Raw genomic sequence first — 24,000 nt, 5'->3', positions numbered from 1 at the left:
CTCTTTAACCTCTCATTGTCTCTCTCATTCTCCTTCTCGTTTCATCCTTCTTGTTTAGAACGCACATTAGAAAAAGAGCTGGACGTATAAGTCGATATCTCAGGAGTTTTTCCAGAGACAGCTGGGAGTAAATTAAAGTTGGGTGTCTTATTTATTTATGTTTGGTTCTTTTTTCCCCTGGAGCAGCACGTAGCTTAAATCAGCCTGTGCTGATGCAATGCTGCTGCTTTGGGGGAAGAGAAGAGCGTGTGACGGGTTTAGTGTATATGTGAGAAGGTGGTGCAGTGATTGTGATGCTGCTGGGGCGTACAAACTTTTGCTCTGTTCTAATACACTGTGTTTAAGAGTTTCTTGTACCAACCCAAAGCCGATTATTTTCAATTAAACTGCACAGCCTAAAGTGTTTTATTTCACTTCTACAACATCGATTCTTTAATGATTTTATTGAAATTTTATTTATTGCAGAATTATATTGTACATTTTACCTGTTAACAGTGGAATATCCTTGAAACTAGTGAGTTCCTGTTATTACTTTAATCCCGCTCTTTTTCTCTTTCTCAACGTTCATAAACGTCCAAAACGTTCTCGAAAGGAAAGTCTCCCTTGTCAGAAAACCTCAAACCTTTACGCTGAACAAAGTGCCGACACTAGAGACTCCTTCCTCAATAAGCCATAAGGAAACCGTACAAGTTCCCTTGTAGTTGGTTACTATAGAAACGATAACCTATTAGAACGAGAGCGTTAATGCAAACCTGTGTAGTCTGCAGTGCCGTAGTAAACAATTCAATGCTTTCTGTCCAATCAGAATTCAGCAGCAGGGTCGTGTAAATAATAATAATTTGTTTTCATTAGAGACGGATAATCGCAAATTTCCAAAATTGTGTAAAATCACAAGTTATAATTTGGGGTTGTGTTTTTGTAGGTTGTCTTTATGTGACGTGTGTTTTTGGGGCAGATCTGTGTGTGTGTGTGTGTGTGTGTGTGTGTCGTGGTTGACCAGGCCACCGAGTGCATCATAACGGCCCTGTGTGTGTATCCACCCCTGAGGCGAGCCGTAGCCACAGGCACCGATTGCTGAACCAATAAATCTTTAGCAGCTGCGCTAATTAAGCTGTCAGAGCTGCATGTAGCACCAACCTTTCTTCCCAGTGGCACTTTTTTTTGTTGGCCACAGCAGTCCGGAAGCTTCCATGACCTGCTAATGCCATGTTGTCCTCTGTCCCGATTCAGGGTTTATGGATAGATGAGTTTCTCCGTCTGTAGTCTCTTTATATGCTTTTTTGTTCCGTGAACAAACTTGAGACGAAGCAAAAACTTCACGCGTGCACAAAGAACGGCGGAAACATGCATCATGTTCGTTTGGCGCAATCTGATCACATCACCGTAGCAACTTTAACAAAGCAGCACTTGAGAATTATCAGAAAACTGTTAAATATTTAACAGATATCCCAACATTTTGAATTGCTTTCTAGATGCGTTAGGATTCGATCTCATTATGTTTACAACATCAAAAGTTTCCCCAAAACATCATTAACGAAGCTTATGCGTTAACGTATTTAACTGTTACTGATCTTATGCTATAGCACCACATAGGAAGTAGTACAACACTTTACACGTCTGCTCAACATTTACTCAGGTTAGACTTTAGAAAAACCGAAATGTCTGTGACTTTTTGTTTTAATAAAAAACGCATTTAGATCCAAGCGGAAACGACCAACCAGCTCAACACACTCATTTTGTGTCTAAAAGCAGACAACAAGGAAGTCTTTAAATTCACAGATTTATGTATTAGATGAGGCACTTTTCATTTTTTTTTCCCCCAGACTGTAATAAAAGCCATTAAAAAAACACCCCGACGTGTTCAGGAACGCATGACTGGCGGTGTACGTTCATATCAAAGAAATGACAGAAGGTAAAAATCCTGTTGCTTTCATAAGCAGAGAAAACAACACGCAGGCATTAACATTATTCACCATAAAACTGTAAGGTTTTAGATTTGTTTTTACTTGTTTACCCACACAAACGCCGTCTCGTCACGATTATTTAGCTTTACATTTATTACGCTACCCGAGGTTCATCTACCTGCTATGAAATTCAAATGGTGTGTGAACAGCTTTATAAAAGCCCTAATAGAAATACACTAACCGAGCGGTTTTTCATTTCGGATGAGATATTGTTTTATAAAAAGCGCTGGGTAACAGGAAAAATTCATAAGGTAGGCTAGAGATATGTAGAACTGAGATTCATGTTGTCTTGGAAAGTTGTCTCACACACTGTGTTTGCATGATACGCTCCCTATCAAGGATAAAGTGAATGATTGATCATGTGACCCCTGAATTCAAATTCATATGCAGTAGAGATTCAGAGACTCACTAAGTTCTGTGTACAAACACACAAAAGAATAAACACTCATTATCTTCAGCTCCTTTCCTCACCTACCCGTTCAGGGCTGAGCATTCAGCTGGTGTTTTAACTCCGTGTAGCTTTAATCGTGTGTGTCAGCCTCCCACTGCGGTGTCAGACCTCATACACACTCTGAGGAACTGAACAGAGGAGAAGCGTGGCTGTGCAGCTCCAGCATGAGGGCAGGAATACAAGCAACGCTCAGGAGTCTCTGTCAAAACCAGTGGACGGAAATGAAAGGAGAGAATGATGACCTTCGGCCCTCTAGAACCCCCTGTGCATACAGGGTAATTACTGTAGGACACAGTTACCATGGAAATGGCAGGGCAGAGGTCATGATTGTGTTTGTATGTATAGGCGAGAGAGACGAACGGTGATCGGTTATGTTCAGGTGAGAGCGACAGACACTGTCCAGTATATTCAGGTGAGAATGAGGGTGTCCAGGTATGTTGAGTAGAGTGCAACAGTGTCCAAGTGTGTTCAGGAGAGAGACCCAGGTATGTACAGACATTGCCCAGGTATATTTAGGTCAAATTGATAGTGTCCCGTTGTTCAGGTGACCGTGACAGTGTCCAGGTGTGTTCAGGTGAGAGAGACAGACATTGTCCAGGTGTGTTCAGGTGAGAGGGACAGACATTGTCCAGGTGTGTTCAGGTGAGAGAGAGAGACATTGTCCAGGTGTGTTCAGGTGAGAGAGACAGACATTGTCCAGGTGTGTTCAGGTGAGAGAGACATACATTGTCCAGGTGTGTTCAGGTGAGAGAGACATACATTGTCCAGGTGTGTTCAGGTGAGAGAGACAGACATTGTCCAGGTGTGTTCAGGTGAGAGAGACAGACATTGTCCAGGTGTGTTCAGGTGAGAGAGACAGACATTGTCCAGGTGTGTTCAGGTGAGAGAGACAGACATTGTCCAGGTGTGTTCAGGTGAGAGAGACAGACATTGTCCAGGTGTTTTTTTTTTAATAAATGCAGAAGATAGGGGAAAAGTACTAGTTGAAGTGTTTCATGAATAAATAGGTCTTTAATCGCTGTACCGTTTAGGTCAGATTGATAGTGTCCCGTTGTTCAGGTGACAGTGACAGTGTCCAGGTGTTCAGGTGAGAGAGACAGACATTGTCCAGGTGTGTTTAGGTAAGAGTAATAGTGTTCAACAGGTGTTCAGTTGAGAGAGACAGCCCATGTCAAGGTGTATTCACCTGAGAGAGACTGACACTGTCCAGGTGTCTTCAGCTGACAGTGACAGTGTCCAGTTGTGTTTAGTTGAGAGAGATCGACATTGTGCAGGTGTGTTGACGTGAGAGTGACAGTGTCCAGGTGTCTAGGACAGTGTCCAGACTGACACTGAGAATGACAGACTGTGTCCATGTGTATTCAAGCGTTGTATTTTGTCTTTCAGGGACGACGATGACATCAACGATGTTGCGTCTATGGCCGGGGTAAACTTGAGTGAGGAGAGCGCTCGTATCTTAGCAACCAACTCAGAGCTAGTGGGCACACAGATCCGCTCGTGTAAAGACGAGGCCTTCCTGCCCACGGGTTTACTGCATCGACGCATACTGGAGACGGGTAACACACACACACACACACACACACACACACACACACACACATTGTCTTCTTTAAAATTAGAAAATTTATTGAATTAAAAGACTTACTGTAATTACTGTACTATTAGACACTTTCTATCCACTTGTTCTTACAGCAGTGAGGTAAAAAATTCTAGATATTATTTGTACACTGTAGTGTAGGCATTTGTTAGTGTTGACAGGGATTAGCTTTGTATTAATATCTTTAATTCTTCTATTTTCTTTGGAATTATGGATTTATGCACTCACTTCAAATAGTTCCATTTTATTCCCATCATCTTCCACTTCTGTCCTTTTCACACCAAAACTAAGCTTCGGCACTGGATAAGATAAATCCTGAGGCTCCAGTCTGTTTGCATTTCGATGTTTGGTGGTTGTTAGTGTGCACCCTCAAGCAATAAAGGATGGAAATGTGTGGTGTCTGTGTGTGAGTGTGATTTTAAGGACATGGCGTCCACTGCTGGTCTTGTGTCAGTGATTGGGTGAGTAAAGGTCTCAGGTGACAATGGACAGAGGGAGGCCAGTGAGTCTGCCAGCTTCACTCAGATGCTCAGGCTCTGTTCTGCTTTCTCTCTATTTTCTCTTATTGTTAATAATGTTGGCACTTGTGCCACGAAGGCCACGCCTTCCTTTACTGGTACTGATAGACATGTAGGCCACGCCTCCCTCACTGGGACTGACAGGCACATAGGCCATAGACACAGGCCACGCCTCCCTCACTGGGACTGACAGGCACATAGGCCATAGAAACAGGCCACGCCTCCCTCACTGGGACTGACAGACACATAGGCCATAGAAACATAGGCCACGCCTCTCTCACTGGGACTGACAGACACATAGGCCATAGAAATATAGGCCACGCCTCCCTCACTGGGACTGAGAGGCACATAGGCCATAGAAACATAGGCCACGCCTCCCTCACTGGGACTGACAGGCACATAAGCCATAGAAACATAGGCCACGCCTCCCTCACTGGGACTGACAGGCACATAAGAAATAGGAACATAGGCAACTCCTCCATTTGGACTAAACAGGCACATAGGCCACGCCTCCCTCCCCGGGACTGACAGGCCTCTGGGCCAAGCTTCCTTTATTGGATCTGATATGCATGTAGGGCACCTCCCCTTCACTAGGACTGACAGGCACATAGTCTATGCCTCCTTCATTAGGAATAAAAGGCACACAGGCTACGCCTCCCTCACTGGGACTGATTAAAGTGTGAAAAATGTACTGGATAATGTTTCACATTAGTGTCTATAAAATCAGACCGTACTGTTACAAATATGCTTGGATTTATTTAGCTGTCAGTGCAAAACTCACTTTAAAATCCATATCCCTGAACACCGAGGCTCACACAGTGACCGCTGCTTGTCTTTGGGCTATGACGGGTCAGTGCTGACATCCCTGCTGTGTGCCTGGACATGGCACACACTCTCAGCTGGAGCTGTCTGTGGTGCTGTCTACAGTAACATAAGCAGAGTGAAACACCTCACACACAATACACACACAATACACACACGCTGTAGTTCACTTAAATTCAGTTATAATTAAAAGTCATGTTTAATCCAATATTGCTGTAATATGAAAAAAAAAAAAAACATGATTGTTCTCTATGTATTCTTAGGTGATATAAAAATATAATATCATCATACACAGTCTCAGCACCACAACATGACCTTGTTCCCTTTCAGTTGCTCGTGATTGTAAGTTATTCAGTGTTTTTGGAACGGCAGCTGCAGGAAATGCCAGCGCGTGATTAACTTTTAACTGTTCCTCTTAAAAGCTTTTTGCCCCGGTTTTGTGTTTTGCCGCTCATTATCCCTTTGTGATCTCGACTGTTTTCGAGTTGTTGAGGAAGCGAGGACTGTATGTATGCAACGGCCGCTTTAAATAATTGCCGTGATTTACTTAAAAGAACAGAAGAAGGGGGAAATTATGTTAATGTAGAAATGAAAGAAAAGGACATGACACATAGTAACTGAACTTGTTAGTGGCTGTAGGTAAGCCTAATTAATGCAGAAAGTCACCACAAATAACACACACACACACACGTGCTAGTCAGGAGCGTTTTAATTATAGTGTTAACTTTTCTTTTTTTTTTTTTCTTCCTCAGAACAAAATTGGCTTCATTCATCGTTTCTGTCAACAGATGCCGTGTTATATTTTGCACGACGTTTTACAACCCTAGTAGTTAATATACAACATACTTTGTTTTTAGGAAACGTTTCTATGCAACTGTGATGCAGATGTTCAGAAAAAGATTCTTGGGCTGCAGAGTGCATCTAAAAAGTAATTGAATATAACTTATGTCGTTCGTTCGCGCAGATTTTTTGCCGCGAAACGTACCATTTTGTTTTATGGATGTTTTATGGAACAGTGCTTCGATGTTGAATTCTCGATTCTGATTGGTCAGAATGTCTTGGTTCATTTCTTATAGTCATCTATAATCATAACATCCCAGATTTATTGTAGTGTGCTTGTTCTAGTATGTTATTCATTCTATAATAATTGTGTAGAGATTTTTTACATAAATAGATTTTTCTCTAAAGTGTTATGTTTGTTGAACCTATATTAAAGGAGTCTCCATTTTCAGTGCTGTGTAACAAGCAGGGGTTTAGATGTAACTTTTACAGCTGACAAAGTAAAGATATGGCAAGTAGCTTATGTTTCATCTTATTAACTTCGAGAAGAGGAATAAAGAGGCTGTAGTGCAGCTGTTGTAGTGGAAGTGATAACAAGATAACAAAGGTGCGCAGCCGATGTTTTACGACGTTAAATGTAACTGTAAATAGAAAACTGTTATGAAACCAGTATGGAGCACCAACTGCTTCATAATCCGAGCAGGTGCAGTGTACGTACCCCATAAAAGTCTTATTAATACAGTGAGCAAATGTTAACGTCCATTCCCATGTCTTCTAGCTAAGAAATTCGGCGTGACGGAGGTTCCTCTGGAGTCGGTGAACTTCATCGCTCACGCCACACAGACACGGCTGAGGACGGTGCTGGAGAAAGTGTCCTTCATCGCCCAGCATCGGATGGACTCCTGCAAGGTAGAGAAGGATTTCTTTCACCTTCCGAGAGAAGAAACTTGGATACTCTTGGATTTTTATAAAACTAGAAGATCTTTCTGTTGGCTCTAAGATGACCTTGCTTTTAATAAATATTTGGTGTAAATTTTTGAGAAGAGAATCGTTTCATCAGGAGCTTTAGTGGAGCAGGAATGTTTTAGGTTTTCAGGTTAAATGTTGAAACATTTTGCTGCGTTTCAGTTGGTGTTAGATTTTCAATCAAATAAACAAATCTGTATTTCTCGTTAAGTGCTTTTGAACATTTGGGCCTGTATTCATGAAAATTCTCAGTGTAAAGAGTTTCCCTTTAGAATTAAAAAGGAGATCCTAGTAAAGATAAAAGTTATTCATAAAGCATCATAACCCTTAAAAGAGCTCATAAGGTTAAAAAGTGTTAGGAGTAGTGAGGAGGACTTTTAAGAGGATTAAGACTTTCTTTATGAGGAGAAAATGTCTGATAGGTGAAGAGGAGAAGAAATGTATTGTATACAATATTTAATAATGATAGTGAGTTAATAAGATGATACACATCAGATCATGTAGGAATTATTGTTGTGACCGATCATAATAGAGATAACATCTCAGACACAGTGTAGAAATTATATATGTATAAATTTATAATCTGCCGCTATGTCATTTAGAGATTCACTAACATCTCCGACACAGAGCTGAAATGCCATAGTGGCAGAAATTATAGAATTTGTCTCTATGACGTTTCTGCTCTTACGTGTCTGAGATGTTAACATTTATAACATACAGATGTTAAAACATCTCTAACACGATCGGGTCACGAACGTAATCCATACACGATGTAAGATCAAATATCTTAACATAGAGACAAAGTGAAGCTTTATAACAGACCAGATTTTAAAAGTTCTCCTGTTTTCTTTATTCCACAACCAATCACAGTCTTCATAATAACATGCCATACCTAGTAACAGGTTAAGCCCCGCCTCCTCTCTAAGATGAAAGTTGTTGTATTTTCTTTGCTCAGAGTTGATCTGCGTTTGGTCCTGAATCACTCTTAAGATATTAGAAATAGTTTTAAGCTAAATTAGGAGCTCTCTGAGATCATTCTGAGAATCTTTATAAATACGGGTCCTGAAATTATTATCTAAAGTGTTAGGGTTTAACTGATATGAAAAAGTCTCTATACTGATTTTAACAATCATAAACACTCACTGGTCACGTGTTTAACGCCACCACCAGGGCTTTAATGATACGAATGTTATTTTCTCATGATTGCTTAACATAGTAGAAATGGAAAGAGACTTTTAGAGTAAAACAGTCATTTAGAGCAAAAGTTTTTCAATGTGATTTCAAAGCAAGTGAATAATGCGAGCTGTCCTTTTGAATCAGGTGCGTGATGTATTTCTGGAGGGAAAGTAGTGCTTCAGTGAACAGCTAAGCTTCTCCAGCTGTCTAGTTTGTGAGTTATAAGAGACATTTGCTGTAGTGAATCAGTAATAAACATGCTGAAACTTCTAGAAAGACATTTCTGTTGGCCCATTTTTTCAAGATCGATGGATTCATGAGGTATAAAGTTCATGTATATGAACTTGGTGTGAAGCGAATCTTATATTTATTGACCAGATCCTAGAAATTTTCCAACTCTGAACCTCCTGCCCCCACAAATTATGGATGTTCTTAATCTTAAACAAATCATCTGTCACTGTCTCAAAAAATGGATTGAAAGAACTTTGTTTTGCGTAGAGGGAGATGATAACTTGCAGTAAATTTGCAAATAAGTGCACAGGAAATTAGATCAGAGAACAAATTAACATCTAAGTGATCAAAGTATCATCTCGTATTTTTTTTTTAATTTCAAATACAAATTCTTTCCCTGTATACGACGAGCCATGCCACCATGCCGCCAGGTATCACAACTCCGCGAAGCTTTCCGAGTCGTTTAAACGAATCTTTCCTGTTGGTAAAATCTGGTTGTGTGCTTGTTACTCAAATATCATTGCATTCATGAATTAAATTAAAGATATTATTAGTATGGAATCCAGGGATTCCACTACGACTACAGACGCAATGAAAGTTGAACTTCTGGACATAATTTTGGAATCTTTAACATAATTGAAGTGTCTTTGCTTAAAACATTCAAGAATGGAGTAACTCTCTAAATCAAAGGTCTTGATGAAGCCCCAGTTTTCAGAGTTTCATTGAAGAACATAATCCTCCCTGTGTTCCTCTGTTTCTCTGAATAAGTGCAGAATGGGGCATTTAGACAAATGTCACTGCTTAAGTTTAAAGGTGCCCTTCCACACAAAAGCGTTTTTACTTGGATTTTTTGATATGTGTTCGGTCCATATGTGTTTGTGTTGTGTCGTGAATGTGAAAACGAACTCCTACCTCCCCGGTCAGTTCTAGCCACTTAAAAGAAATAAGGGGAGAAATCAGGTCAGTTGGAAAAGCTGGTCACTCTGACGTCAGAGTGACTGAGCTCATTACTATTCATGAGCTCTCCCACTTGAGACCGCGCCCCCAGAATTCGTGTAGCTCAGTGAGTTTCCTATACAGCAAGGACGGCTGAACGTCAACGGGCTTGTGAAGAAGCCGTTCTGCTGCAATTCAAGGTGATTGTAAATAAATTTCCTCTAGCCTAGGCTACTTATTGTGTGGGTGAATGAATAGTCATGCTCTCATATCCTAGCGGTTAGCCAATCGGAGCCAAGCAGCATAGCTCATTTGAATATTCATGAGAACTGGCGCAAATCGAGCTGAGTCTTCCTGCAGGCTTTCTATACCACACTAGAATGGCTTGAAACAAGGTAACCAAGGCATTATATCCACAAAAAAATGTTGTCCATGGTGAACTTCAGACATTACCACAAAAGTAATGAAATACGTATGGCAGGGCATCTTTAATAATGAGAATATTCTCAATAATACAAATTGTAAAAAAAAAAATATATATATATATATATATATATATATATATATATATATATATATATATATATATATATATATATATATATATATATATATACACATATATATATATATATATATATATCAGGATATCTAAGTCATTGCATCTTAAAAACATCTTAGTGCCTCTGAATGGAGGAGAAACTTCAGTAGCTTTAAGCGATCAGGAAACTTCCTTCCAAACTAGAGCAGTGTATCTGGAATGTATTATAACAAACCCAGTGAAGTTTCAAATAAACTTGTGTTTGGATTGCATCGCTTGTGTTAATGTTGTGTCTTCGTCGTCCTTGTTTCTTGGAAGGTTTATCATAAACATTGCAAAAAAAAAAAAAAGCAGCAGCAAACACACTTATTGTTCATATTTGAGAACCTGCTGCTTTTGGAAGAATGTTTCTGGTAATCCTAAAATATATATATTTTTTTTTCATGTACGTCTCCTCTTGCACATCAGCACTAGACCACTCGGTACCGGATGAGGTTTAAAAAGTAGAGCGAAGTTCTGTTCAGATGCCGATGCTGGCCCTGAGGGACGCGTATCAAACTTGTCAAAAAATAGACGGATAAACATCCATCCGAGAGCGAACAGAACGTCTCCACACGTCGTGCACTAGTGCAGGTTCTCAGGATCGTTTGTAGCTCCACGTATACGCCGAGCAATCCTCTCACTGCTGAGGAAGAAAGAAGCGAGACAGGAGAAGTTGAAAGCCTTTTTTATTTATTAAGTTGTTTATTTGCGAGCAGGACTGCAGAGACGATCGCCGCCCGTGACTCGCTCCGCACATCCACAGATCTTTTCTTCTGTGTTGTGGTTTGGAAATGATGTGCGATAGAAGTGTGCGAGGCCGTGTGCTTGTGAAGCCACACAGTGACATCAATCGAGGAGAAAAAAATAAATGGTGCGAACCATGAGTCCTGAACCGAGCGCACCGTCTCAGCATGCAACAAAGAGAGAGATTCAGAGAGAGAATGAATGGATCTCAAAGGTCTTTCAGCTCGTGTCGCTGAGATCCACACACACACGCACACACACACACGTACACACACACAGACACACACACACAAGACCGACCGAGAAGCTGGAAAGAGTGAGGTAACAGGAGATCTGAGGATGGTGGGTGCTTTTCTGAAATAAACATGCTTAATTATAGCGTTAAAAGTTTGTTTGCCCACAAACTTCGTTTCCAACTGACTTCTCTGAGGTTTCAATGGTACATTAGATGCGAGTTATAAACAAAAGTCTAAGAGGAATGAAATGTTTTTTCCTGAATCTAAACTTTCGGTTCCGGTTTTCCTGTCTCCGTTTATTCCCGCTGTTTTTCTGTCTCCAGGACGAGGAGTGGCACGAGCAGTCATCAGACGTCCGCACTCAGCTCAAATTCTTCGAGCATTTGGAGCGGCTGGAGAAACAAAGGAAAGACGAGCAGGAGAGAGAGATTCTCCTCAAAGCAGCCAAAGTGAGTCGGATACGAACCGCGTACGGTAACTTCGTCGTCTGGTCGTTTACATTCATACGGTTTCAACACCAAGTCTGGCCAAAAAAGCAGTTCAAGGGGTTCAACAGTGATGAGAGTTCTTCCAGAGTATTGTCTAATTCTTCATTTTAAAGCTAATTGGTATAAAGCTTTTGGTGACTAATTTCAATAAAATTAATTCCAAAAGTTCAAGAAAGTAAGTCACTTTATTATGTAAGTCCTGGGAATTTATGTAGTTTAGAGATGAATGACATTTTAGTTTCTTTTTGTGTGTCAGGTAAAAATTCACAACACACCGTCAGACTAACCATAAGGAAGGTAAGAGAGAAGTCACCAAACCCTGAGAACAAAACACAACAAACTGCACTGTAATCATCTGTCCCTACACACAAAACCCTTCGCCTTAAAGCACAGAGCTGTGCGTCTAAATCCGAACTCTTTTGGTTTGTAAGATAAATAAAATAGATTTTTGGTCATCATCATGTTTGGAGAACGAAGAGCTTCTTTTCCGCAAGTTAAAGGTGGTGTCTCCGTTGTTTGAAAGCCAATGTTGACATTTGAAATCACCAAAACAAACAGGCCCCTAACCCAAATGGGTCCCACCCGTGTTTTGATAGCTCCGCCCCACACATACACCAGACAAGTATAACCCAAGTACAACCCAGACAAGTATTATGGCGGAACCTGTTGGGGCAGCTGACCGAGGGTATATTTTTATCAATAAATGAACTCAATGAGTAATACAATGGTAATACAAATGTGTTTTTGTAGTACTGTGTGTTGTACCGTGAAAAGTTTAGCACCGTTTCACGCGGAAGACGTTCAGTTCTCTCCAGCGCTGGAAAGCTGATCCTATATTAACACGTGTCCTAGTTCTTACCTTAACGTAAGCCTTCCTTGTTAAATGTCCATGTCAATGTTAAAACCGCTTTCTGCTAATGTCACACATGCACACGGAACTGTCTCTCCGCCCATATTGACAAGACCCGCCCCTTTCTGCTCATTGGCTACACGTTTGTTTTGTTTTCGTTTTGTTTGGCGGCCCAACGCAGTTTCTCTGAAGAATTTCTCAAACAACGAAGACCCCACCTTTAACAAGAAGTTTTCTTCTGTTATTATTTACTTTGTTACGAAATAAAATTAACTGTATGAATAATTTTTAATTACTTTATAAGTGTTTAAAACCACTTTAAAGTGTTGGACTACTGAAAAGCTGCCATTGTTGGGCCCCTGTGCCAGGTCCTCAACCCTCAATCGCTCAGCTGTATAACAGGAGATAAAATGTAAGTCTCTCTGGATAACGGCGTCATGTGTGTGAGAGACTAAGTAAGCGTATGTGGGTTAGGCTTAAAAAACACACTTTATTTGCGTCCTTGCTTTCTCATTGTTCAGATCTGTCTGACCTCTTAAATAGGAACCAGCTAAAATAATCTCTTTACTGTCCCTTTAAAATACGACTGAAGTCGGAGACACTTCTCTCAGCCTCGTAGAGACCAGAACGTGAACCTCCTGATATATTTAAAGCCAATTAGAGAGAAATCTCTCTCTCTCTCTTTCTCTCTCTCTCTCTCTCTCTCTCTTTATTTTCTCTCTTTCTCTCTCCATAAGGATGAGTAATGACAAAATCCGTGCCTCTGAGCACCTCAGGGCAGTTAAAAAAAGAAATCATAAACACAAGAGAGAGCGAGACGAGGGACCTCGATAGAGACCGAGTGCAATTAGAGGAAGTCACACAGTTCACCTTCTTTTAACTGGGATCAGACTCATACGAGCAGTGGACCAATTAAAGTAAAACATGCTCAAGATTTAAATGTAATGTGAATGGGAAGGTGTTAGGATGTTAAACGAAACCACAACAGACAAGTAGTTATATTCTGGTGCAAAAAAAAAAAACTTTAAAGAAAATGTAAGTAAGAAACGTGTAAATGTGACCTGAGAAACATTTAGGATCTTATACTGTAATGGACAAAATGTCGGTGATACGACACTAAGATGAAAATTAAAACAAATTATAAAAAAATAAATGCAAACTAAAGTATTTATTTGAATATCTTATTAATTAACATTAAACTTACAGAAGATTGTTAGATCTGGCAGATTGTTGTGCTTTAAAAGGAAGAAATCTTACTGTGATAGGAAACTAATCAGAGCGATGATGTCGTCTGACATTTTTACTGTTTTATTCCTCTTATACCAGAACTTAGTACCAGGCCCTGATTTAGTTGTTACTATGAAAATGATTGTTAACCTGTTAGACGATCACATTGTTATAAAACTGTGTGACTTAAATGACAGCTGGAGCTTCTGTCATACAGTGTGACTAATCAGAGATTTCTATAATATAGTGGGGTAGGAAGTGTTTGGTCTGAAACAGTGTGAATGTTAAACAATGGATGTGTGTGTGTGTGTGTGTGTGTGTGTGTGGGTGGGTGGGTGGGTGTGTCTTATGTTTGTGAAACTATGGATGTGCGTGTGTGTATGTGTTATGTCTGTGAAATTATGGATGTGTGTGTCTGTTTGTATGTGTGTGTGTTTGTGTGTGTCTTTCTGTGAAACTATGGATGTGTGTGTTTGTGAAACTATTTGTGTGTGTGTGAAACTGTATGTGTGTCTTTGAAACTATGGATGTGTGTGTGTGTGTGTGAGAAACTGTGTGTGTGTTTATGAAACTATGTATGTGGGTGTTTGTGTGTGTCTGTGAAACTATGGATGTGTGTTTGTGTGTGAAACTGTGTGTGTGTCTGTGAAACTATGGATATGTGTGTGTGTGAAACTTTGTGTATGTGTGTATTTGTCTGAAACTGTGTGTGTGTGTGAAACTGTGTGTGTCTAAGAAACTATGGATGTGAGTATTTGTGTATGAAACTGTGTGTGTGTGTCTGTGTGTGAATCTATGTGTGTGTATGTATAAGAAAAAAGAATGACTTGATATACTATGGACACTGCTGTAAACAAGAGGAGCCAGGTGTGTGTGTGTGTGTGTGTGTGTGGCAACCAGTTCTTTGTATTTCTTAATATCATTTTTTGATTAGAATCAGCCCTCCATTTTGCTGCTGAGGGCATAATCAGAATGGGTTGGAGGGTAAAGCCGACGGTGTAAGCACTGTGTCTCTCACACACACAGACAAACACACACACACTCACACACACTCACTGTCCTTGACACCTCGTCTGTGGCCCATTTCAGCTCTATTTTAGTGCACACCTCTATAAGAGAGCGAATCTCCACCACAGCTGTTAACCTTTCTCTTTCTCTCTCTCTCTCTCTCTCTCTCTCTCTCTCTCTCTCTCTCTCTCTCTCTCTCTCTCTCTCTCTCTCAGAGTCGCTCGAGGCAGGAGGACCCAGAGCAGGCTCGTTTGAAGCAGAAGGCAAAAGAGGTGAGAGCACTGCTGATCATTACCCCTGACATTTCAAGGCTTCGCCAGATTAATTTTTCATGCAGCACTACATATGTAATGCCATTTAAAGTCTGACTCTTTAGAAAAAGTTGGAAGTATTATTTCCTCTGATTGATGTTCATGGATTGGTCTATTTCTCTCTCTCTCTCTCTCTCTCTCTCTCTCTCTCTCTCTCTCTCTCTCTCTCTCTCTCTCTCTCTCTCTCTCTGTCTCTCTCTCCCCTCCCTCAATGTGCTGAGCTTATTAATTGCAGATTTTTTTTAAAGAGTTAAACCAGGTCGTTGTTTCACTGCGAACTTTGAGTCTTTTTCTTCTTACCGGATGATGATCCCATTTACACCACAAAGAGACTCTGGCATCTTTTAGGCTGCCGATTATATGTGCATATATGTTCACACTAGAAACGCTGACGTGCAGGTTTTTCTGTTTCAGTTTTTTCCTATTGTTTTTTTTTAATATATGGCCAATTAAAAAGTTGTGCTGCTCCCAGTGGATCTGCTCATCGTGTACTGTGGACCAGCTAGCCTACTTATTTTCCTTTTATGGGGAAAAATAACACACACACACACACACACACACACACAATATATATCTATCTCATTATTTATAATTTGTCATATTGTTGTTTTTTAAGAAATGGAAATACGGTGCAGTGTGTAGTGTGTATCAGTGCATATTAAATTAGAAATAATTTGTAATATTGTCATCATCATGAATATGTAAACAGGCATCGTTTACATTATAATTACACCAAGCAGGAGTTCAGCTTGTGATCCTTGGACTTTAGACAGTTTTATAGTAAATTAAGTAACCAGCAATATTTCACAGTTTCTTAGACTGGATTTCTGAATTTCAGGACCCGTATTCATAAAGATTCTCAGAATGATCTCAGAGAGCTCCTAATTTAGCTTAAAACTATTTCTAATATCTTAAGAGTGATTCAGGACCAAACTCAGATCAACTCTAAACAAGGAAAATACAACAACTTTCATCTTAGAGAGGAGGCGGGGCTTAACCTGTTACTAGGTATGACATGTTATTATGAAGACTGTGATTGGTTGTGGAATAAAGAAAACAGGTGAACTTTTAAAATCTGGTCTGTTATAAAGCTTCACTTTGTCTCTATGTTAAGATATTTGATCTTATATCGTGTAGGGATTACGTTCGTGACCCGATCGTATTAGAGATGTTTTAACATCTGTATGTTATAAATGTTAACATCTCAGACACGTAAGAGCAGAAACGTCATAGAGACAAATTATATAATTTCTGCCACTATGGCATTTCAGCTCTGTGTCGGAGATGTTAGTGAATCTCTAAATGACATAGCGGCAGAATATAAATTTATACATATATAATTTCTACACTGTGTCTGAGATGTTATCTCTATTATGATCGGTCACAACAATAATTCCTACACGATCTGATGTGTATCATCTTATTAACTCACTATCATTATTAAACATTGTATACAATACATTTCTTCTCCTCTTCACCTTTCAGACATTTTCTCCTCTGATAAAGAAAGTCTTAATCCTCTTAAAAGTCCTCCTCACTACTCCTAACACTTTTTAACCTTATGAGCTCTTTTAAGGGTTATGATGCTTTATGAATAACTTTTATCTTTAATAGGATCTCCTCTTTAATTCTAAAGGGAAACGCCCACATTTCTAAGAATTGTCTTAGAATTCCGTCACTAGGAGAAACTCTTTACACTGAGAATTAGAGATGGGCTTTCACACGAACAGAAAGTCAATATCGTGAGTCAGAAGAAATAATAATCCATGATGCAGCACACGAAAGTGTACTCTATACGTCGTGGATAAAGATAAACATCACACCTCGATCGCTTTCGTTTACTTTCAGGAAAGTGGAATGTAAAGAAAAATGTTAAAGTTTAAAAATGAAAATTAATGGTTGTAGTTTTTCACCCAGATCTTTGACTTCAGTCCCCAAACGTTAGACTTGTGAGTTTCTGTTCATCTGCTTTTTGAATCATAAAATATTCATATCGGTGAACAGCATTTCAGTTCTTTTTTGTTCGAGTGACTCGATCGGGATGCGAGGCTTGTAGGTGACGGTAAATGTGACGGTGAATTTGAATGTTATTATGTGTTAATACGAGAGCATTGTGCAATTACGGTATAATGAGTGACCATTGAATATACTCTAGCACAAAGTTAAATTAAAATCTTTCCTGGGAGTTGATTTTTCAGCTCTATTCTGGAGTTAACAAATAGAGTTACTCCATGTGATCCTTACACCAATACAACATTTGTTTGACTGTATATTTGTAATCACACCCTCCAGTGTCACCCATATGAGGATGAGGTTCTCCTTTGAGTCTGGTTCCTCTCAAGGTTTCTTCCTTTACCAATTTAAGGGAGTTTTTCCTTGCCACTGCTGCCTGAGTCACCTCAGACTTGCTCATTGGGGATAAATACATATACATACATACATACATACATGCATGCATACATACATACATACATACATACATACATACATACATACATACATACATACATACATGCACACATACATACACACATGCAAACATACATACACACATGCAAACATACATACACACATACATACATACATACATACATACATACACACATACACACATACACATACATACATACATACACACACACACACACACATACATACATACATACATACATACACACACACACACACACACACACACACACACACATACATACATACATACACACAAACATACACACACACATACATACACACATACATACACACATACATACATACATACATACATACACACAAACATACATACATACATACATACATACATACATACACACATACACACATACATACACACATACATACATACATACATACATACATATATACACACATACATACATACACACATACATACATACATACATCATACATACATACATACATACATACATACATACATACATACATACACACATACATACACACATACATACATACATACATATATACACACATACATACATACACACATACATACATACATACATCATACATACATACATCCATACATACATACATACATATATACACACATACATACATACACACATACATACATCATACATACATACATACATACATACATACATACACACATACATACATCATACATACATACATACATACATACACACATACATACATACATACATATATACACACATACATACATACACACATACATACATCATACATACATACATACATACATACATACATACATACATACATACATACACACAAACATACACACATACATACACACATACATACATACACACTGTGAACTATATATATCTTGAATTTTTTATTATATTAATTCTTTATACTTCTCCTTATGTTTACCTTCTGCTCCATGTTTATGTTCTGTAAAGCTGCTTTGAGACAATGTCCATTGTAAAAAGCGCTATAAAAATAAACTTGAATTGAATTGAATTGAATTGAATTGAATTGAAAATTTAACTCCTAGCTAGAATTTATTTAAATAATAATTCTTTCAGAGTCAAAAATCTAAAACACTAAAATGGTTTCAGGTGAAAATAATTACAAAAAACACACAAATACATTTACAGCATTTGGTGGATGCCTTTATACAGAATGATTTACATTTACACATCTGACCAATTGAGGTTTAAGGGCCTTGCTCAGGGGCCCAGGAGAGCAGCTTGTGGGACCTGGGATTCAAACTCACAACCTTCTGAGTACTGATCCAACGCCTTAACCACTGAGCTGCCGCGTCCGAATAAGATCAGTATTCTATGAAAATCCCTCAAAAACAGTTTAATAAGTAAAGTAACACTTTTAACTTCCTCACAACAAAGTCTAAGATGGTCAAAGATGTAGAACAAACAACACCAGGGGGAGTTAAATCAGGCTCCACAACACCCAGTGCATGAACACCAAAACATTACACCGCTTTAGAGTCCCCTTAAACACTGGCTGTAGTCTGAGTTAGAAAAGAAACTCTCAAAATCAAACTCTTACACAAGTTTATGTCTAAGTCCAGAATATTTAACTCAAAGTTCTTCAGCTTCGTTCTGTTCACACTTTGTCCAGCGTCCCTGACCTCAGGACTCTCAGCCCACTTCACAGCAAGCTCCAGCATTCTTTTCCTTAAAATTGACCCAACTGCAGGAAGTGAACTAAACTCACCGTGTGTTTTAGGTTGTGCTCTGCTTTTTTTTTTGACGTGAGATGCGAAACAGAGATGCCTCGAACTAATCCACAAAGAGCTGGAGAAATATGGACGTCTAAATAAAATTAAAAGTAAACGCTCCATGCTCTCTTCATTTCTGTGATTTGTTCCACATGAACTTTTACCTTTTTTTCTTCATCATAATTTTTTGACCAGTAAAAGAAAATGACTGTACTTTACACACACACACACACACACACACACACACACATACACACACACACGCCAAGTCTCCTATTATACACAAACATACATACTACCTGTTAAACACACACAAGCACATACACACGTACATGCTTTCTCTTACACACAAACACACATGTACAGGCCTCCTCTTACACACAAACACACATGTACAGGCCTCCTCTTACACACACACACACATACAGGCCACCTCTGGAATGAATACTTCACACACACAAACACACAATCACACAGGTACAGACCTCAACTTCTACACACACACACTTGTACAGGCCACCTCTGTTACACACATCACACACACAGTTAGCAACACGCACATCTTCTGCATGTGGCTCAATTAACAACACACACACACATACACACAAATGCTACAAAAAGAATTTCAGTCAGGATTTTTAAAAGGTCTTGCTGAAATTGTGCTTTTATTTAACATTCTTAGCAAGCAGGAGCTGCCTCTTTCTCTTTCTCTCACTTTGAGCGTAATGTGGCTTGTTCCTCCTTCTGCTCTCTCTGGTTTTCATCACCTGATTGGCTGGAGGGGACAGAGCAGAGCCGCTGTTTGTGTCGAATCTGAGTCTGTTGTCACCCGCTTTGCACATCTGCCCAAATTTCCATCTGGATTAATGAGCACATCGGCCGCTTGCTTCACTTGTAGAGAAAGGGCGTATTGGGGAGGGAAAGGAGTGTGTTCAGAGAGACACGGCGCAAGGGCATGAGCTTTACTTCTCAGTGGCAAAAGTATGGTGAAGTAATAACGATGGCACTAGAAGGTCTCTGGAGACTCGTTTACAAACAACGAAAAACCCAAAAAGCTGACAGATAAGGAAGTTAGTTTGACACCTGGCGTAGCAGGTAACCCTTAGACACGATAGCCGTGCTTAACTGCAACTAAACTGAAGGAACTCAGTGCTGATTTTGTGTGTGAGGCAGTAAGGGGGTGGAGCTTATGTATGATTGACACTTCTGTAGTGCCAAGAGAGGAGAAGTGAGAAGGGCGATTAATGTAAAGGTGCTGCGTAGTAAAAATGGGGCTCTAAAGTATCATGTGAAAAGTTCTGAGTATGCAGTACAAATAGGACGTGTGTGTTTGTGTGTGTGTGTGTGTGTGTGTGTGTGTGTACACTCGTATATATGTGTGTGTCTGTTGTTTGCAACACACCTTGTGATATGAGGGCTGATCTCATTCCCATTTGTCTCTTTCTGCCCTTCAACAACATTCAATTCTTCTTTCTATGTCTCCCCACCAACAACACACACAGTTCATGCTGTATGGTGTGAGAGAGAGAGAGAGAGAGAGAGAGAGAGAGAGAGAAAAGAATGAGAGAGTGTGTGAGAGAGTGAGCGAGAGAGAGAGACCCTTTCCTCTATCAATGTTTAGGCCTAACGGTCAGAGCGACTATTTTTAAAACGCCCACAGTGAAAATCAATGGCCGACAACTAGGCAGGGTGTGTGTGTGTGAGTGTGTGTGTGTGTGAGTGTGTGTGTGTGTGTGTGTGTGTGTGTGCGCATTCAGAGGACCCCATCCTGATCATGACATTCTTTTATCAGATAGAGAGAGAGGTGTGAGGGGTTGAGGGATGGTTTGGAGCGTCTGGGAGTTGGTCCGCGGTGGGGTGAAGGGTGAGGGAGAGAGAACGAGTGACAGAGTAGCGAAAAAAGAGAGATGGCGAGTGAGGGATGGTCAGAATGAGAGCCACGGTATGCCCGGACAGATATATCATCATGTCAGGATACGCAGACTCTCTCAGGCCACAGATTCATCATGAGTGGCCCGGTCTGGAGGCTACGGGACGAAAGGGGAGGAGAGTCGCCTTCGTCCTGAACACCTGGGTCACGGGCTGCCTTTTTAACCCAGCACACACACACACACACACACACACACACACACACACACACACACACACACACACAAACACACAAAACCTCCAGGTATCGCGCTGAGGCCAGAATATATTCGAACATATCACAGCACAGAGAAACATCAGAGGAACATGCACTGTGTGTGTGTGTTTGTGTGTGTGTGTTGGTGACAGCTTCAGAGTTCACTAATAGACGTAGCCTTCAGTGCATCAGCAGGTCATAGTGAACGAGAAGTGGGACGAGATCTAGGCCTCAGTTTGAACTAATGCACGTCTCATAATCCTTTTCCAGATCTTTCATTGTGCTGCTTTCTGATTGGACGGCCTTTATTACAGGAACCTAATGCTGCATCGACATTCCTCGGATGCAGGAAACGTGAGCTCGGATTATTGGCGTCGTTTTCGACCTCTGTGTGTGCTACAGAGTGGGAAAAACACAGTTGAGATTTTTTTTTTCCTAGTTGGAAATTACGAGTTACAGCCTTTAATCAAATGCGTCAATACTTTTGGCTCGTCAGGGAGCTTCGTCTCAAACTCGACTCTAAACGTTTAAATGCTGTTGTGATGTTGTAAGTAAACAATTCTAACAGTTTTATTATTTATTTAGAACACGTGATCCTGTCATTCCCTTTCCAGCATATCTTAGCTTTTTTCACTCTTTAAGTTAATAACAAATACAAAAAAATGCAGCTTTTCATATAAAGATAAACGACAAAAACACAAATCTCTCTGTCCTGAAGAAGAGTTTCAGCCGTTTGTGGAGCATCCGTCGTACAAGTCCCCGTGAATGAACCGTTACTATAGAAACGATAACACGTTAAAGCGGGTGTGGAATTACTGTAGACTAGAGGTCTTCTCGGGTCTAAAGAAATGTACCCGACCCAAAGTGACCCGAATCACTTTTTACCCGAAAGAAAGACCCGACCCGAGACAAACCCGAAAAAATTAGCCCCCGAGTCCGACCCGACTGGACCTGAATGTTGCACACACCGATGCAGCCCTGCACGTCACCAGTCAGACAGAAAAGTAACCGCTACAGCGTGGATTCAAAATTGATTGACAGGTCTGTTTCAACGAAAATTAGCTTACTGCCAGCAACACGATGTCGCAAGCAATCTTGGCAAACAGAGGAGAGGTTGGAAAAGGACTCGAGTCGATGCACACACACGAGATACAGTAGTTCGGGTCTTCTCGGGTCCGTTTGGTAAAAACACATTCATTTTAAATTACCCGAGACCCGATGCCGCTATTATTATACCCGACCCGTGTCCGAGGCACACGTGAAACGTTGTGTGATTAGATTCTGTTAGACCTCACAGGGATCTGAATCTAACTTAACATCACTGATGAGTTAACTGGTCTATCTCTCTCTCTCTCTCTCTCTCTCTCTCTCTCTCTCTCTCGCTCGCTCGCTTTGTGTCTCTCTCTCCCCCACAGGGCATCTCCATGTCCTTGTAGCGATGCTCCACTTTTTCGCTCTAAGTGCTTCCACACTCAAAGTGTCCACTGGGAATCTCTCGACTTTTTGTTAGAATAATTTTCCTTAAATATTTTTCCACCTCAGGCGATCTGAGTTTCTCTTCCTCCTTTTTTTTTTTTTTTTTTGCCTCGTTTGCTCGGCTGAATTGCATGAAATGTCTTGAACCACAATTCCCTGCGTTTTTTGTACACCCTGTTATGCTTCCAATTAGATAATGATGCAGATGCACACACACACACACACACACACACACACACACAGCCTGGCTGGATATGGTAACTGATCACAAATTGCCAGAAGAGTTAGAATTTAGACGAAATGCGAATCATCTTTCTGTCTTTATGGCGATGATGCCAAAGATCTTTTAAGTCTATTTTTAAATGTTTCTATTTCAAATGCCGGAGAGCTGCTATTTATTTTAACAGTGGTTTTCTGGCAGAATAAACTCACTCAGTCTCTCAATCACTCACTCACCCTTTCATTCATGCCTTCACTCACACACTTACACATTTAAACACTTACACACTCATGCCATTCCTCATTTCTCTGAGTGGGTTGGGGGAATGAGGAATGGCATGAGTGTGTAAGTGTGTAAGTGTGTAAATGTGTAAGTGTGTGAATGAAGGTATGAATGAAAGGGTGAGTGAGTGGTTGAGAGACTGAGTGAGTGAGAAATGAAGGGAGGCAGTCAGTGAAGGAGTGAGAGAGTGAGAGCGTAATGGAGTGCTAGAGTGAGGGAGGGATAAATTAAGGGAGTGAGAGAGTGATGGATTGAGTGAGAGAGTGAGTGTTGGAGGGAGTGAGTGAGTGACTGCATGGATGTGGTAGCTCAGTGGTTAAGGTGTTTGACTACTGATCGGAAGGTCTTGAGTTCGAATCCCAGGTCCACTAAGCTGCCACTGCTGGGCCCCTGAGCAAGGCCCCTAACCCTTAATTGCTCAGTTGTATAAAGTGAAATGAAATTGAAGTCATTTTGGATAGGGGTGTCTGCTAAATGCTGTAAATGTAAATGGGTTTGAGTGAGTGATGGAGTGATGAAGTGATGGAGGTAGTGTGTGAGTGAGTGATGGAGTGATGAAGTGATTGGGGGAGGATGTGTGAGTGATGGAGGAAGGGTGTGAGTTAGTGATGGAGGGAGTGTGTGAGTGATGGAGGGAGGGTGTGAGTGTGTGAGTGATGGAGTGAGTGAGTGATGGAGGGAGGGTGTGAGTGAGTGATAGAGGGAGGGTGTGAGTGTGTGAGTGAGTGAGTGTGTGAGTTATAGAGGGAGGGTGTGATTGTGTGAGTGAGTGAGTGTGTGAGTTATAGAGGGA

At 40.4% G+C, this 24,000-nt stretch overlaps 1 protein-coding gene across 3 annotated transcripts in view; it reads left to right on the top strand.

Moving 5' to 3' along the window:
• The window catches only part of LOC132851426 (transcription initiation factor TFIID subunit 4-like), an 89,896-nt gene that overhangs the window by 19,409 nt on the left and 46,487 nt on the right, over positions 1–24,000 (top strand). For 2 of the 3 annotated variants that reach the window (XM_060878313.1, XM_060878314.1), the window contains 4 exons: positions 3,802–3,971; positions 6,911–7,041; positions 11,328–11,453; positions 14,793–14,849. In XM_060878313.1, coding sequence (XP_060734296.1) covers positions 3,802–3,971; positions 6,911–7,041; positions 11,328–11,453; positions 14,793–14,849 — 484 coding nt within the window. Of the gene's footprint in view, positions 1–3,801; positions 3,972–6,910; positions 7,042–11,327; positions 11,454–14,792; positions 14,850–15,706; positions 15,896–24,000 lie in introns of those variants that run through there. The other variant, XM_060878315.1, reaches the window with a different exon arrangement.

The sequence above is a fragment of the Tachysurus vachellii genome, chromosome 9 (genome assembly GCF_030014155.1).
Source record: "Tachysurus vachellii isolate PV-2020 chromosome 9, HZAU_Pvac_v1, whole genome shotgun sequence".
In the NCBI taxonomy this organism is placed as follows: domain Eukaryota; kingdom Metazoa; phylum Chordata; class Actinopteri; order Siluriformes; family Bagridae; genus Tachysurus; species Tachysurus vachellii.
Note: the sequence above shows the minus strand (reverse complement) of the source record. Positions and strands in the feature narration are given on the sequence as shown.